This window comes from Heterodontus francisci, chromosome 5 (assembly GCF_036365525.1).
Source record: "Heterodontus francisci isolate sHetFra1 chromosome 5, sHetFra1.hap1, whole genome shotgun sequence".
Classification (NCBI taxonomy): domain Eukaryota; kingdom Metazoa; phylum Chordata; class Chondrichthyes; order Heterodontiformes; family Heterodontidae; genus Heterodontus; species Heterodontus francisci.
Window position 1 is genome coordinate 129,690,826 of NC_090375.1, and position 17,957 is coordinate 129,708,782.

The 17,957-nt window shown below is 40.5% G+C and overlaps 1 protein-coding gene across 1 annotated transcript in view; it reads left to right on the top strand.

Moving 5' to 3' along the window:
- Positions 1–17,957, top strand: part of zc2hc1a (zinc finger, C2HC-type containing 1A) — a 75,797-nt gene that overhangs the window by 29,435 nt on the left and 28,405 nt on the right. The window contains exon 5 of the mRNA XM_068032091.1: positions 5,972–6,114. Coding sequence (XP_067888192.1) covers positions 5,972–6,114 — 143 coding nt within the window. The remainder of the gene's footprint in view (positions 1–5,971; positions 6,115–17,957) is intronic.

Below are 17,957 nucleotides of genomic sequence, written 5' to 3' on the forward strand. Positions count from 1 at the left end.
ACCCAACAACCACAGATTGTCTGTCTGTTCCTATTTATGAGCACAAGTAAATCCCCAGTTAATGCCTACCACCTGCATACAATTAAATACCATTAATACAGATCCCCTTGTCTTTAAATAAAAATTCATTTATATGTACAAGCAAAATTTCAAAAATTAAAGGCCTCCATATTCTGCACAAAGCATTACTTTGCAAGACATCTCTAGGACCCCATATAATTTGTTTGTACTTGCATTTCTTTTTGTAAAACAGACAGTTGATGACTTCCATCCACCCATTTAATTTGACATTTCCTTTCTCTCCATTTGTTTCAAGCCATCTCAGGTCAATCTGTAACCTGTTCTCACTCACTCTTCTCGTACAGCGTGCATTAACTACATAACATTCAATGGACATAGTATCTTCAGTATGCCTATTATACTGAATTTCACTTAAAATATTTGGCAAATAGAATCCCATATCTACTGCCTTCACAAGAGCCAGTGTTTTGGCAGCCAGAATACTTTTAATCTTTTTTCGCCTCCCAAGTTAAAGGACAACGTTCCCCATTTTTACCCCTCAGAAAATATTACAAAAACCAGCTGCACGAGAATGCGCATTAGGAAGATTAGTATGTGAAGCATTGCTGCAAAGTGACTAGCTTCACGTTCTTTGGGTCGCCTAAGGATGGAAACTTTAGTATATATTTATCCGGATTTAACTTTCTTCATGTTTTATTTGACCATAAAACATTCTCTACTTAACTCCAACTCAAAAACATCTGGTCTAGATGTAAACAATGCACAGGGGAGCAAGGTTAGCAATCCAAATTAACATTTAAGTGTTAGTTTATTCCCCTGTGTATTGCTTACCAACCCCAATTTAACAATCAACTAACTTTAGTTCTCTGTGTATTGGTTATCAAGATAAATTTAACAATTAACTGTAATGTTATTCATTATCTGTGTATTGGCTACCAACCCTGTTCCCCTGAGAGTTGGTTATCAAGTCCAATTTAACAATTAAATGTAACTTTATAGCCTGAGTATTAGTACCAGTTTAAAAATTTAACCATCCCTTGTGTATTGGTTTCAAGCCCAATTTCACAATTAACTGTAACCTTGCCCCTCTGTGCATTGGTTATCAAGTCCAATTTAAGTGTAGCTTTGTACCTGTGCAATATGTATCATGAGCAATTTAACAATTAACTTGCCAGTGTATTTAATTCAGTTTAAAAATTAGCAGTAACCTCATCCCTTGTGTAATGCTAATAGGTCCAAATTAACTATTAACTAATGTTCTCCTGTGTATTATCAAGTCCAATTAAAAACATAACTGCAACATGCTGTGTATTTGTTATCCCACCCAATTTAACAATTAATTGTAACCTTCCCCTATGAATTGCTTATTAAGTCCAATTTAGCAAGTCTAATTTAACCAGCCTAATTTAAACAATTTAATGTAACTTTTTCCATGTGTATTGGTTAGAATGCCAAATTTAACAATTATCTCAAATTACCCTCTGTGTGCATTGGTTATCAGCACCAATTGAACATTTACATGTAGGTTTATTCTGCTGTGTATTGGTTACAACAAGAGCACAAGAAATAGGAGCAAAAGTAGACTATATGGCCCAGCGAGCCTGCTCTGCCATTCAGTATAATTATGGGCTTCAATTCCACGTTCCTACCCATGCCCCATATCCGTCGATTCCCTGAGAGACCAAAAGTCTATCTATACCAGCCTTAAATGTATTCAACGATGGAGCATCTATAACTCTCTGGGGTAGAGAATTCCAAAGATTCACAACCCTTTTGAGTGCAGTAATTTCTCCTCATCTCAGTCCTGAATGATTGACCCCTTATCCTGAAGCTGTGTCCCCATGTTCTAGATTCCTTGGCCAGTGGAAACAAACTTTCAGCTTCTACCCTATCAAGCCCTTTCAGAATCTTGTATGTCTCAATTAAATCGTCTCGCATTCTTCTAAACTCCAGAGAATACAGGCCCAATTTACTCAGCCTCTCCTCATAGGACAACCCCCTCATCCCAAGGACCAATTTAGTAAATCTTCACTGCACCGCCTCCAGTGCAAGTATATCCTTTCTTAAATGTGGAGACTGATACTGCACACACTATTCCAAGTGCAATTTAACCAGTAACTATAATCTTGTTCCCCTGTGTGTTTGGTTATCGAGCCCAATTTAACAATTAAATGTAACAGTACCTCTGTGTATTGGTGACCAAGCCAAATTTGTAAATTCCCTGTGTATTGGTTAAAAAGTCCCATTTAACTATTAGCTATACCTTTTATACATTGTGTTAGCTTGTCCAATTTAACAATTAACTAAAATTATTCAGTATTGTTTATGTAGCACAATTTACTATAACTTTGTTTTCCTGTGCTTCGCTTAACAATCAATTTAACTGTAACTTTATTCCGTGCAATACCAATGACACTTGAAAAACAAAAGCAAAATACTGCAGATGCTGGAAATCTGAAACAAAAACAGAAAATGCTGGAAATACTGAGCATGTCAGCCAGCATCTGTGGAGAGAAAGATAGAGTTAATGTTTCAGATCGAAGACCTTCCATCAGAATTCTTTTTCAAATTTATATTTGCTATTTTTTCCAAAAATATAATTTATTCATAAAATTTCTAAAAGTACATTACAATGCAGTTCAAATTTGACATTCTATAAAGTGCAATACAAATCAGTTTCTTTCAATACAGTACATGAGATGCTTCACTGCACTTGCCATTACAAGTTATATTTACAGTGTATATTTATATTTCATGTCAGACATTCTCTGCGTATAGTCTGAGGGATTTTACAGCCTTTCCAGCTCCTCGATATACTATGGCGGGGAGGGTCTTATACAATGGCCTTTCCCCATTGAGCCTTAGTGGCGGTTGCCCCAAACTTTCGTGAGTTCCTCAGCACATAGTCTTGGACCTTGGAATGTGCCAGTCTGCAACGCTCTGTCATCGGCAGCTCTTTACACTGGCAGACCAAAGAGCGTCTTCAACCAAGTTGATGGTCCTCCATTAGCAGTTGATGTTTATCTTGGTGTGCATCCCTGGGAACAGCCTGTAGAGCACTGAGTCCTGCGTTATGGAACTGCTCAAGATGAAACTCAACAAAAACCACTGCTTCTCTTTCCAGACGCGCTTTGCGAAGGCACATTCCAGAAGGAGGTGGGCCACGGTCACATCCCCACTGCAGCCGCCTCAAGGCAGCGATCCAGCCTGTTTGTCATTTCCTGATGGGTATAATTTTGCATTTCTGGTATCGTCCTTGTACATCTTTTTACATCCTCTCCAGTGCGTCTACACCCTCTTATGACAACCAGAACCATATGCAGTATTCCCAAGTCTTGTCTAACCAACGTTTGATACAGGTTTAGCATTAAAATCGCTACTTTTGAATTCTATTCCTCCAGGAATAAACCATAGTACCTATATTGCTTTTTTCATGGCCTTATTAACCTGCATTGCTCCTTTGTGATTTGTGTCTTTGTACTCGGAGGTCCTTTGCTCCTTTTACAGCTTTTAGTTTCTAACTTTCCAAGTAATGTGTGACCTCCTTATTTTTCTTACTAAAATGTAATATTTCGCAATTACCTATGTTGAAATAATTTGTTCAAGTCTATTCTTACCAAAATAGCAGACTTCATGCTGGAGAAACCATATCCTAAATTTTACAGTGCCATTTTATATTAAGTCTTATGAAATTCTTTTGTTGCAGTATATCCTTATAACTGAAACCAGTTTTAATGTTTGATTTTTCTTGCAAATATCTTAATATTCTGATGAAGCGTCATTGACCTGAAACATTCACTCTTTCTCTACCCAGATCTGCTGAGTATTCCCAGCATTTTCTGTTTTCATTACACTAATATTTTAAGTTAACTTGCATTTCTATACTACTCCCTTTGCAAAGGTGTCAGTGTTTTACAGAGCAGTGGATCACGAGTGGCTGTTGGGATTGAAGGGGTAGAGGGTCAGGAGGACACAAAAGCTTTTTAATAAAGATATTAAGGAGGCTTTTGAAAGCAGGAATGGAGGGTATTGAGGGAGGGTGTTCCAGATGGAGTCGACATTGTGGCTGAAGGAATGCCATCAGTGATGGAGAAGGAAGCAAGAAATGGGGTGGTCTTGGAGGATTAAATTCCTGCAACAGTTGAAAGTGTGAATAAGAATCTAATCAATTGACGACGGCACAGGAAGCCAGTAGTGCTTGTCAAGGGATGATGGAGTTGTCGGTAAAGGCCTGCTCAGGTCAGGAAAAAATAACCCGACCCAGCCTGAGTCCCTCCATTTTTCCCCACGCCTGACCCAACCACCAGAATGTTCCCATTACCTACCTTCCGACTCCGAAGCTGCAGCATGAGCGTGATGACATCATAGAGACGCTTACTGAGCACACTCAGAGCTTCCCTCCTTGACGTCCCAGACTCCTAGCTCAGGTAGGCTTTTCAACTTTTGACACTTACCAGCAGAGCAAAATGCAATACTTACTATGTGTGTCCGACCTGGACCCAAGCCAAGCCTGAAAGCCAGACCCGGAATAGCGACCCGACCTGGCGCATGTCGTCGGGTCCCATCTGGTTCAGGTCGGGTAGCAGGCCTTTAGTTGTCGGTGAGGGCATTAGATTCTGCAGTGATCTTCTAGGTGACTTGTAGTTTATGGATGTTAGAAGTAGGGAGGATGGGAAGGAGGTGAGTGATGTTTCAGAAGTGAAAGTAAGTGGCATTTGACGATGCATCGGATATGAGGAGGGAACAGAAATTGGGAGTTGAGCATTATTCTTAGATTCCATATTGCTAGGCTAAACCTGAGATGGAAGTTGGGAAGGAAGATGAAGTCAAGACCAGAGGCACAGAGCTTTTGCAAGAACCAAAGAGGATGGCTTCAGTTTTGCAGACATTAACTTTTGGGGATTCTTGGCTCATCCAAATTTAATGTCAAATATATAGTTGGTGATACTGGTTATTGGAGGAGATGGTGAGATAAATTTTGGTGTTATTAGCAGAAGTGTGAAAGCTGACTTAATTCTTCCAGATAACATTGTTAAAATCTTTTATGTAGTCCCCCATTGCATTTAATCCATACTGCTGTTTCCAGAGTGTTTCCTTGGATACTTTTGGAAATGCTTCCTTATCACCATCCTAATGATTTACTGGATGTACTGCAGCTCTATCCTCCTCTGTCCTGCATTGTTTTCTTCCACTGTTTAGAGAAAAATAATAACTTTTCAAAGCATCTCTGCATATTTGCTGTCAATCAGTTTGTTCTGGTACAACATTTTGTCAAGATGCCATTTCATTTGATCATTCATTAATTGTGTTTCAACTTTGTCATTATTCTTGGGTCTTCACCGTATGAATGCAGTAATGATGACTGAAACTTATACATCTATACAAGCAGCCTGCTATATTTTTAAGTCATATTCAGTCATTTTTGTCTAGGAAAAATGTATGTAAGCAATGTGTTATTTTAGTTTGCTAAGCAAATTTATTTATTTATTTTTTTTATTTAGAGATACATCACTGAAACAGGCCCTTTGGCCCACCGAGTCTGTACTGACCAACAACCACCCATTTATACTAACCCTGCAGTAATCCCATATTCCCTACCACCTACCTACACTAGGGGGCAATTTACAATGGCCAATTTACCTATCAACCTGCAAGTCTTTGGCTGTGGGAGGAAACCGGAGCACCCAGCGAATACCCACGCGGTCACAAGGAGAACTTGCAAACTCCGCACAGGCAGTACCCATAATCGAACCCAGGTCCCTGGAGCTGTGAGGCTGCGATGCTAACCACTGTGCCACCCACTGCGCCACCTTATCTTTTAACAATACATACTTTTCATGCAGAAACATCATTAGCTTTGTCATACCTGAAAAGTTTATAGAAATATAATTCTGTATTGACAGTTAAGAATCTCAATTCTCAATACATTTATCAAATTTCATTTTTTAAGATTATGTCCAGTGCCCATATTGCCAGAGAAGATTTAGTGAGAATGCTGCAGACAGACACATTTCTTTCTGCAAAGAGCAAGCTGCTCGTATTGCCAAGTCCAAACATGCTGGTATCAAAGGGAAACAAAGCACTCCAACACAGGTAAAGCACACAAATGATGTATTTATTGCTGATGCAATTCGTCTTAGTAGATTTTAGGAATATGGAAAATGTTTATTTGGATGGCGCAGACACAGTTGCCAATGGTCCGTATTTTGCAGTCAGCGTTCACTGTTCATTACACTTACCCACAGAATTTCTGTGGGCTTTTATACTGCAATTTGCTGTTGCCAGACAATCAAAGCAGTGCAGCACTGTCTACAGGAAATCTGGAACCTGTGAACAAGGCGAGCAAGAGAGTATCTCTTCAACCAGTCAGATTGAAGAATCCTTACTGAGGCAGTGAGTCTAAACCAGGTAGCGTCAGTTAGAATATTTAATTCAATGTAAGATCATGTGCTGAAAGCAAAATCGAGGGAAAGAAAGATGGGATTAAGAGATAAGAGACAAAGTACAAGAAATATTTTCCTTTTAATTTTAAATTTTTAAATAAATCTCCAACAGTCATTAAAATCTGATGAATCCATACTTGTAATAGTTAATTTTAAATGGCAGAGAAGTTGTCAGTAATTAAAACTTACCATGCCGTTAAAAATTCACTTTCACTTGAATGGACAAGCCACAACTTTTTCTGGCATGTTTAGTGGGTATCGTGTGAGTAAATACCATAACCTCATGCCCTTCACTTGTCTGAATGCTGAGTCTCTTGGAGAGGTACCAGTGTAGTGAAGCTTATGGAGATGCAGAGCAAATGTGGCAGCAACTTCCTGATTTCTGCGGTTAATTTGCACGTGTGAGCGCCAGAAGTTGCTGTCCTGTTTACTCCTGAATAACGGTGAATTCTGATGGTCTCACTGTTATTGGCGCAAAATCTGGGCATTTGTATAATGTAAAGTTGGACTCCGTTTTGTTAATTTTATTCTTGACTCGAGTTTCAATTGGTAGGAATTGTGAATCATATCAGTGTTTATAATATGTCTCGGCCTTCATGTTGTTTGTGCTCGATTAGAATTTTTTGTTGAAAAGTGAATTTGAGAATTGCTGAACATAGAGACATGTTGTCGAAGCTTTTCGTCTTGCACTCATCAGGACGATCGCAAGAATAACCGATGTAAGAGAAAACAACAGCTGAAACTGCATGAACAGAGTGCTGATTGGTTGGCAAGTGAACTCTGGTGGAGATGTTGCTATGGTGAATGCATTGGTGTATTCACCATGGCAACACCTCTACCAATCAGAGTTCACTGGTTAGCAAGCAATCAGCACTCTCGTCTCATGCAGTTTGTTGTTTTCCCTTTCATTGGTTATTCTTGCGGTTGTCCTGATGTGTGCAAGATGAAAAGCTTCGACAACATGTCTCTATTTTCAGCAATACTCAAGTTCTGTACTACGAGACAACTATTTGAAAACCGAATTATGCTAACTACCCTCCTTGAATTCTGAAAATATGAGCTGGTCATGAATTGGAAGTCTGTTTTGAAAGTTCTCAAGTGTTACACTTATGCCAATTCTGTTCTACGTGGAAATTTTTTTTCCATTAGAAATCTTTTGCACACTTTAAGCTTTTTGAAGGATTAGGTAATAGGGTGAGACATTAGCAATGTGAAGTGTATACTACCTACATGCTCCACATCCTTATTTTCAATTGCATGTTTTTATTTTGCTGATATTCTTCAAGGGGTCCTTTTGTATAGCTCATTAGTGTTATTTCAAAAGAAAAGGGAAATGGTGAAATCTGGTCCACTGACTAAGAATTATTTAAGCAAAGCCAGTCTTAAAAGATTGAATAAGAACTTCTATTTTAGTTTGGGAGCTTCCAAATTCTGTATTACCTAAAACAAACTGAGGCGCTAGTCAGACTTTTAACAGGCTGTGGCAATTGATGACTGCTTTTGGAATGCACGCTGCAGGGGTTAGTTGAGCCTTGTGACTAGGTGAATAGCTTTCTAACCCTGCTATACATAATGGCAACGATTCAGTTCTTTTGGGCGAATTTATTTTTTTCAGTTATTTTGTGCATATACTGTGGAATTACAATGGGTAAACAATCACCAGCAAGGTAAACATATGTTTGTACAGTATACTTTGAATCTAAAAATACATAAAATAGACAGCAGTATAGTATTGCTTTACCATATTTCTGCCATGTGTTAAAGATAAGGGAGTAGAGTTTCTGCTCGTAATATCAGCAGAATCCGGAAAGAATTGGCCAAACCAGCTCGAACAGCTAAGGAATTTTAAATGTGCGTTATGTCCATGTTTTCCATGATCTTTCACATTGTTTTATGATTCAATTCAAACAGTTCTGGACTCACCCACAAAATTGTCCAGTCCCCAGGTCAAAACTGCGAGATTGTGCTAGTTCAGGAAGGCTCTTCAAATTGTATTCGTTTTCTTAGGCGCAGAGACGCTAGTGGACACATTTCTGATCAAAAGAATATATACTTTACTAAGAAACTAGTACACAAATGAAACCAAGGTTCTATATAGTGTATTTTGCCATTTTCACTGACATTTTGAATTAAGTTACTCCCAGGTGGAGGGCTGCCGTCTTATTAAAAGTAATTATTTTTGCTGATAGACCCACTTCCAACCGTATTAATAAAATTGCACCGATTATTATTCTTAAATACATCGGCCTGAATTTTGACCATTCGCCACAGACATCGAATAAATCTCCGCACGGACCTACTGTGATCTCATTAGCAAGAATATTGGCTGCCTTGAGGGAGGATTCCCTCCTGGCTTGGGCTGCAGCAAGGCCCAACAGTGCAGTTATGGACGTGGCTTACAGTCACTGCACCTTGAAAACTGTACAAAGCAGGCTGCTGTAGTAAAAAGGCAATGGAAAGTCACAATTTTTGTAGACTATTTTAAATTAAGAATTTCAGTACAATAATTTTGATCAGATTTTAGAGTAATTAAAAAGTTTGGATAAATCATGCTAAAAGTAATCTTGTTAGGAAGTAAAATCTGACTTTTAAAAGGTTTCATGCTAAATCAATCCATTTTAATGTATTCGCCTGGAACTACAGGTGTAAAATTCTAAAGTGTAATTAAGTCCAAATTAATGGGCAGTTAGTCCAACTTTGTTCTGGTTCCATACTTGCAGTTTGAAGTAGCAACCCCTCAGGAGTTGCATTGGTTGACCCACTGCAACATTCAGATTAGCGCACTACAGTGCGTTCACTGTGGCAGTTGCTGGGCCTCTCAGATTGCTGAACACGTCACTGTGACTGGCACCACAAAATCCAGCCCATCAAGAATAACGGACAAAAGAAATGATCTATTACGCTGCCTGACTTTGCTGATTCATGATTTTACGCTTGGGATTTTGCAGATTAATTTTAACAGAAACCTAAACTGTAACCTAACCAGCGTGATTTCTAGCGTGCTTTGGGCGTGAATTCCCAATTTCTTTCCTTCGCAGTCTTGCATGCAATCGTCCTACTATATTACTCAGATGGTATCCAGTAATTGCATACAGAACTTGCTTCTTGCAGCAGTTGGATGCCGTCTCATGGCATCTCATCAGGGTAAAGGTAACCTAGAACAGTAATACTGTCCACAAGGGGCGGCACAGTGGCGCAGTGGTTAGCACTGCAGCCTCACAGCTCTAGGGACCCAGGTTCGATTCTGGGTACTGCCTGTGCGGAGTTTGCAAGTTCTCCCTGTGTCTGCGTGGGTTTCCTCCGGGTGCTCCGGTTTCCTCCCACATGCCAAAGACTTGCAGGTTGATAGGTTAATTGGCCATTATAAATTGTCCTTAGTATAGGTAGGTGGTAGGGACATGTATAGGGACAGGTGGGGATGTGGTAGGAATATGGGATTAGTGCAGGATTAGTATAAATGTGTGGTTGATGGTCAGCACAGACTCTGTGGGCTGAAGGGCCTGTTTCAGTGCTGTATCTCTAAACTAAAAAGGGGTGGACCCCTATCGGTCTCTAGCCCTTCATCTCCTAAGAAGAAGCAGCCTTGGACCTCATGGCGAGGTAGGCAGGAGAAGGAGTTGGAGACAGGTGCCAGCAGCAACATCTTCATGACTTTCTGCTTCTCTTTCTCTTCCGATTGAACCTGTTATAGCCTGTTATCGAAACCTCATATAACTTCTGCTGAAGATCAATGTGAATGCTGCTTGTCAGCAGAAGTCAATCCACAGCTGAAGAGTCTCAAGGCATAGATTTCACAGTACTTCCTTTATATAAAAAGGGATGCTTTTAGATTATCACATAAAGGCACTGAGGATGGTCTCCTAGAATTTGCAGCAGATGGCAGGGCACTTGGAAGGGTATTTGAATGCATAGCACCCTGATGAATAGGTATGCAGTACTACAATCAGGTTGGTCAATGTGATATTTACAGGCTGATCTTCAGTTAAGGCCTCATTACAGAGGCTATAGGGATAGGCTTAGCTTCTGACAGACTTCCTGACCCTGTCTCCTTATTACTGCAGGTGCAGGCATCTGAAGGGGATGGTGGAAGAGCAACTATGTGCTGGTATCATGTCCATACTCAGCAGGTCTGTCTCAGGACTTGGCTGCCATAGACGTGGGCCACCTCTGTTTTAAAAAGGCTCTTGAAAAACTCAGCCACCAGGCACCTTATGCATTCCAACCACTCGAGTAGTACCTAGGCTAAGCTAAGAGGTCATGCATCATGCATGGGAAGGATTGTGGAAAGAAACAGTAGGCACACACACAATGGGTTTTGATTGAAATTTTGGTTGCACTGAAGTCATTATACAAGGTTTGGATGTGGTTTTGATGATGTGGCACTGATGGGATACATTTGAATTTATGCACATAATGGGCCGAATTGTCATTCTGGGGTTGGGAAACCGACGCTCAGAACATTTCTGGGTTCCGACCCCGCACCATGTCAGTGTAGTGATGCAACGTGGCTTTCAAAGTGTCAGCCACTAATTGGCCCGAAGCCAAGTTCGGTGCCCAATTAGGGGCGTTGGGCAGGAGCTAAGCACAGAGGGATAATTTAAAAGGCAAATGACAGTCATCCCTGGGAAGCCCCATGTTTTTCTGATGCCTCCTTTGAGGCCCTGATTGAGGCTGTGGAGAACAGGAGAGCTGTACTCTTCCCTTCATTTGGAAGAAGAGATCCAGCAAGCCCGACCATGCAGACGTGGCTAGAGGTGACCATGGATGTCAGCAGCCTCGCGTTCCTCTTGAGTTCAAACACACACTCTTCACAAAATCAAGCCTCTCCGCTCTAGTGATGGCAACTCTGTGCCACTGCCTGAGCAACTCAGTTTAAATCTCCCCTTTCATACAACCTTTTCACACTGCAGTCATTAGCACCAATGGCTCCCCGCTGTATTCCCAACAGCTACGCTCAAACATGTTCCAAACCCTCTGTGTTCCCTGTGCTTGCCATTTGAAAATTGCTAACCCTTGCTCCCATTACTCCTAATGAGCTCAACAAGCAATTAATTGGAGGCGTGTGGCTCCCCCGTCCTGCTCTCCCTTTTGAAATTTAATCACGTCAGAGGTGTTGGGCACCAGTGACACCTTTCGAGTGCACGGTTTTCCAGGCCTGTGCACCCAAACTAACACCAATGGGTGATTGAAAATCCTAAAGTGGCTGTGGGAAGCGAGAAAGATCTAGACAGCTGTTCAATGTGCAGAAGTGGTTCTTAGTCTGCTACAGGAAATCTATCACAAGTGTGCTCTTCCTCTTCATACTTCTGCTGCTCATCTGCCTGAGTCCTCCTGTTACTCTTGGAAGCTTTTCTCCTCTGTGGACTCTGTGAAGAGGTTTCTATGTAAGGCACGGTTTTGTGCAACAGACAGCTTCTCACCTCTATTTTTGAAACTCTAGCTGTACTATGTTGCAAAGCACCCCATTCTGATCCAGGTATTTAATGCTTTCCAGTAATGAGCTTTGTGATTACTGTCATGGCAGGATGGACCTTGTTATATTGGTGCTCAACTGGTGGTCTCCAAAAGTATTCAGTGGCCATTTGGCATGTCTGGAGTGGATATCCTTGACTTGCCAGGAGGCAGTGAGATGTTTGCCTTTCTGGGTCAAAATATATAGCGCAGTAGACTGCCTTAAAATGAAGGCATTGTAGCACTTATCAGTAAAGAAAACACTTGTTTGTATGGTGCTGGTCATGCAGGATTGGAGGATGAGACATAACTCATTGATTACTTCCCTTGTGAAGAGCAACCTCCACAAGCTTTGTTAATGGATCAGCTGAAGGTAGAAGCACCTTGGTCTGTAAATTCTAGTGAGTACCACATGCCTCTTATGGTGCCTGACTAACCTGGCCTCTGTTTTTCCTCCTCTTCCTTTATAAAAATATAAATCTAGCGCTGTTTCCAATAGAAAACCCACTGTGACCTGTTCAGAAAGATGAAGAACACCATAACTGAAGGCATTGCATGAGAAGGCACAAAAATAGATGTTGAAGCAGTTCTCTGCAGTGAGAAAAACAAAGCCAGAAGGAAGATGAATCATATATAAACATTTTAGAAGACCTTTTAAGTTAGAATATCTTTAGCTTGGTTGCTTCTACAGGTCTGATTGCTGTCTCGCATAATAGAAAATGTGACATGTCACTTCATCATTTTACTTGCCTGTTTTGGTCACTGAGATATAAAGGAAATGTTTAAGCCTTATAGGGGTACAGAGAAATGCCATGAGACTGCCCTAGTGTCAAAATGTCAAGTACACAGGGAAAGATGGAATAAACTAAACCTCTTTACCTATGAAAGGAGTGGCTTCAGGAGGCATTTATAGAAATATACAAGATAGTAAATAGCCCAGATGAAGTGAATCAAGAACTGTACTTCCAGGAATGCCAGAATCTTGGATCATGGGGACACGATTAAAATTCATGAGAAGTTGTAGGACCAATGTCAGAAAGCGCTTAATGCAATTTCACTTCATTCAGTGTTAGCTGTGGCTCCGAGTGCTTGGAGCATTCTTGTCTCCAAATCAAATGGTTGTGGGTTCAAGTCCCACTCCAGGACTTGAGCACAAATATCAAGCCCGGCAGTCCAGTACAGTATTGAGGGAGTGCTGCACTATTGGAGGTGCTGTCTTTCAGATGAGACATTAAACCGAGGCCCCGCCTGACCTCTTGGGTGGATATAAAAGGTCCCATGGCACTATTTCAAAGAAGAGCAGGGGAGTTATCACCGATTCCGTGGCCAATATTTCCCTCTCAATCAATATCACAAAAACAGGATATCTGGTCATTAATTGCTGTTTGTGGGAACTTGCTGTACACAAATTGGCTGCCGCATTTCCTACATTACATAAGTGACGACACTTCAAAAGTACTTTGGCTGTGAAGCATTTGGGAAGTCTTGTGGTTGTGAAAGGCGCTATATAAATGCAAGTCATTTTTGTTTACAAAGGATAATGAATATTTGGAATGGTTTACCATGCGAACAAGTTCAGGTAAAATCGAGAGATGTCATGGGGAAGAGAATGCTTTTTGTCTTCTGCATGGATAAGCTGAAATGGGTTAAATAACTTCCCACGTCTGTGCATTTATTTTGTGATATATGCCAATGTGGAGCTATCAGTACAACTCAGAACTACTTGATCTTTTCAGAGGAGGTAGGGGAAAGAACTTGAAGGTTCCTGAAAATAAGGGATTAACAGGGCATTTGGGAGGGAAGCCAACAATAGAATAAGCATGCATGGACTTTTGAGTAGTGTGGGTTTAATGGGCCAAGTGGATTTTTTTTGTGTCATTATAAAAACCGTTCTGGAGCAGTATGTTACCCTTTACTGCATATAATTTAAATTGCAGAATTTCTTGAACTTAGCAAGTCAGCATGTGCAGGGCCATTGTAACGAGATTGTCGGGTTGCAAGTTGAATGAATTAATGTACAAGTTGGGCTTGAAAACAAAAACGCTTGTCATTTTATAAAAGGCATCATTTTAACATTGTCTGCCCTATGAATTACAGAATATTTTGTCTCGGTCCTGGAATTATTCAGAAAAATCTGATAGGAATTGGGGCACCAAAAGAAAAAGACTTGCATTGAGGAAGTGGTGTACAGGCCACATTAACCACACTGTAAAGGAAGAAATAATGGCAGCATGTCAGACAGGTGCAGCGATAATTATGGGGGATTTTAACCTACATATAGACTGAAAAAGTCAGATGGGCAGAGGTAGCCTAGATGAGGAGTACATAGAATGTTTTCAGGATAATTTCTTGGAACAGTGCGTTCTGGAGATAGGATTAATTAATGACCTCATAGTTAAGGCACCCCTAGGTAGCAGCTGTCATGATATGACTGAATTTTACATTCGGTTTGAGGCAGGAGAGTGGGTCCAAGTATTTTAAACTTAAATAAGGGCAATTATGAGGGCATGAAAGCAGAACTAGCTAAAGTGAAGTGGCAAATCAGGTTAAGGGATAGGTCAATAGAGATGCAGGGGCAGACATTTAAGGGGATATTTCAGAATACGCAGAATATACATTTCGACAAGAAAGAAAAATTCCAAGGGTTGAACCCGGCATCCGTGGTTAACTAACAGTTAACAATAGTATCAAACCTAAAGAAAAAGCCTATAATTGAGCAAAGATGGGAGGCAGGTCAGAAGATTGGACAGAATATTAAAAAAAAAAACCAGCAAAGAATGACTCAAAAGATTGAGAAAGGTAAAATTAGAGTACAAGAGAAAGCTAGCTAGCTAGAAATATAAAGACAGATAGTAAGAGTTTCTATAACTATTTTAAAAAAGAGAGTTAACAAAGTGAGCGTTGGTCCTAAAGAAAGTGAGTCTGGGGAATTAATACTGGATATTGAGATGGCAGGTGAATTGAACAGATATTTTGCATCAGTCTTCACTATTGAGGATGCAAGTAACATCCCAGTATTAGCTGTAAATGAGGAAATGGGAGGGAGGAACTCCAGAAAATTACAATCACCAGGGAAGTGGTACTGAATAAATTGTTGGAGCTGCGAGCTGACAAGTCCCCGGGTCCTGATGGACTTCATCCTAGTGTGTTAAAAGAAGTGGCTTGATGCATTAGTTTTAGTTTGCCAAAATTCCCTAGATTCGGGGAAGTTCTGTTAGATTGGAAAATAGCAAATTGTAACTCCTTTGTTCAGAAAGCAGGAAACTGCAGACCAGTTAGCTTAACATCTGTCTTCGGGAAAATGTTAGCTATTATGTTATGGCAGGGCATTTAGAAAAATTCAAGGTAATCCGGTGGCGTCAACATAGTTTTGTGAAAGGGAAATCATGTTTAACCAAATTATTGGAGTTCTTTGAGAGAGTTACATGTGCTATGGATAAAGAGGAACTGGTGGATGTATTGTACTTAGATTTCCAGAAGGCATTTGATAAGGTGCCACATCAAAGGTTGTTGCGGAAAATAAAAGCTCATGATGCAGGGGGTAACATATTGGCATGGATAGAAGATTGGCTAGTTAACAGGAAACATCAAGTTTTCTGGTTGGCAAGATGTAACGAGTGCAACAGGAATCTGTGCTGGGGCCTCAACTTTTTACAATTTATATAAATGACTTAGATAAAGGGACCGAAGGTATGGTTGCTAAATTTTCTCTTGACACAAAGATAGGTAGGAACTTGTGAAGAGGACATAAGGAGGCTACAAAGAGATATAGATAGGTTAAGTGAGTGGGCAAAAACCTGACCAATGGAGTATAATGTGAGAAAGTGTGAAATGGTCCACTTTGGCAGGAAGAATAAAAAAGAAGCATATTATCTAAATAGTGAGAGATTGTGGAGCTCTGAGAATTAGAGGGATCTGGGTGTCCTAGTGCATGAATCGCGAAAGGTTAGTATGCAGGTACAGCACATAATTAGGAAATCTAATAGAATGTTATAGTTTATCGCGAGGGGAATGGAATACAAAAGGAGGGAGGGTAAGCTTCAGCTTTACAGGGCATTGGTGAGACCACATTTGGAGTACTGTGTATAGTACTGGTCTCCTTAATTAAGGAAGGATGTAAATACGTTTGAGGCAGTACAGCGAATGTTTACTAGACTAATACCTAGAATGGGCGGACTGTCTTACGAGGAAAGATTGGACAGGCTAGGCATGTATCTGCTGGAATTTGGAAGAGTAAGAGGCGACTTTATTGAAACATATAAGATCCTGAGGGGTCTAGACAAGATGGATGTGGAAATGATGTTTCCTATAGTGGGAGAATCTAGAACTAGGGGTCACTATTTAAAAATAAGGGGTCACCCATTTAAGACAGAGATGAGGAGTAATTTTTTCTGATGGTCGTGAGTCTTTGGAATTCTGTTCCTCAAAAGGCGGTGGAAGCAGAGTCTTTGAATATTTTTTAAGGCAGAGGTAGATAGAATCTTGATAGGTAAGGGGGTGAAAGGTTATCGGGGGTAGGTGGAAATGTGAAGTAATCAGTTCAGCCATAAAATTATAGAATGGCAAAGCAGGCTCGAAGGGCCAAGTGGCCTACTAATCCTCCTAATTTGTATGTTCATTTATAGCGCCCATTACGACCACCGGACGTCTCAAACTGCTTCACAGCCAATGAAGTACTTTTGAAGTGCAGTCACTCTAGGAAGACAGGAAACACAGCAGCCTGTATGCGCACAGCAAACTGCTGCAAACAGCATTGTGACAATGGCCAGATGATTTTGTGATGTTGATTGAGGGGTAAATATTGGCCAGGACACTGCACATAACTTCCCTGCTGTTCTTTGAAATTGTGCCATTTTATCTTTTTACATCCACCCGAGCAAGCAGATGGGACCTCAGTTTAACATCTCATCTGAAAGACAGCACCTGTGACAGTGCAGGGCTGCCTGAGTATTGCACTGGAATGTCAGCCTTGATTTCTGTGCTCAAGCCTTAGAGTGGGACTTGGACCTGGAACCTTGTGACTCAGGTGAGAGTGCTGCCAACTGAGCCACAGCTGACCATCTGAACAATAGAAATAAACACACAGCCTTCATCTGTCCAAGGTTTTCTTAATGCAGGACATTTGTGACCATTGCTCACTTCTCTAGTTTATTATAGAAACTATCTTATCATTGAAATGTAAATAAAATATGCATTTCAGAGAAAAATCCTTCTTTATAAAAATGCATTTTCTTTTTGTTACTGACATGCTGTGACTGTATCGAAGGAGCAATGGCCAAAATGACATTACTATTCTCTTACTTTTTAGAGGAAGAATATTTGAATTTGCAGAAAATTGCATTTTTAATAGTTGTCAGGTTCCTAATTCGGTCGAGAAGCAAGCTGAATATGAAAAGTACAAGGGAGAATTGAAAAGAAATTGGGGGCAAAAAGAATGCATGAGAATAGATTATCAGGGAACATGAAAGGAACCCAAAAATCTTTTATAAACACAGATAGTAAAGGGTAGTCAAAGGAAGGATGGAACCTAAAAGGAAATCTTATGGAGTCAGAAGGGATGGCTACAAATGTCACAGTAAAAGAGGCAGTAGTAGAGAAACTGGATAGGATAAAAATAAAGAATGGGTACTGTCATGCTAGGCCCCCACCTGCCAAGAATGATGCACGTTAATTTTATCATGCACATTAATCTTAAACTATTGCTGGAGTGAAGAAAGGACTTGTTAAACAGGTCAGCCGTGGCTGGAAAAGACATTTGCCTATTAACAGACAATGGCTGGAAGGACAAAGGGCCATATCCTGACACTTTCAACCTACAGTGGACCTTGATCACCAGGTATTGTGTGTAAGAGGAGCATTCCAGAGACTGCGAAGGTGATGCATTCCAAGATGTAGTCAGACCAGTTAGTCGCATGACTAACCTGCTTGGCAACCTGGGATTTTCGGAATTGTACAAACCGTTTGAACGCAGAGAAAGTCTGTTTGCTCTTGGACTGAGAATATATCTCCTGTTTGCTCCCATCTCTTTCTCTCAAGCCTCTG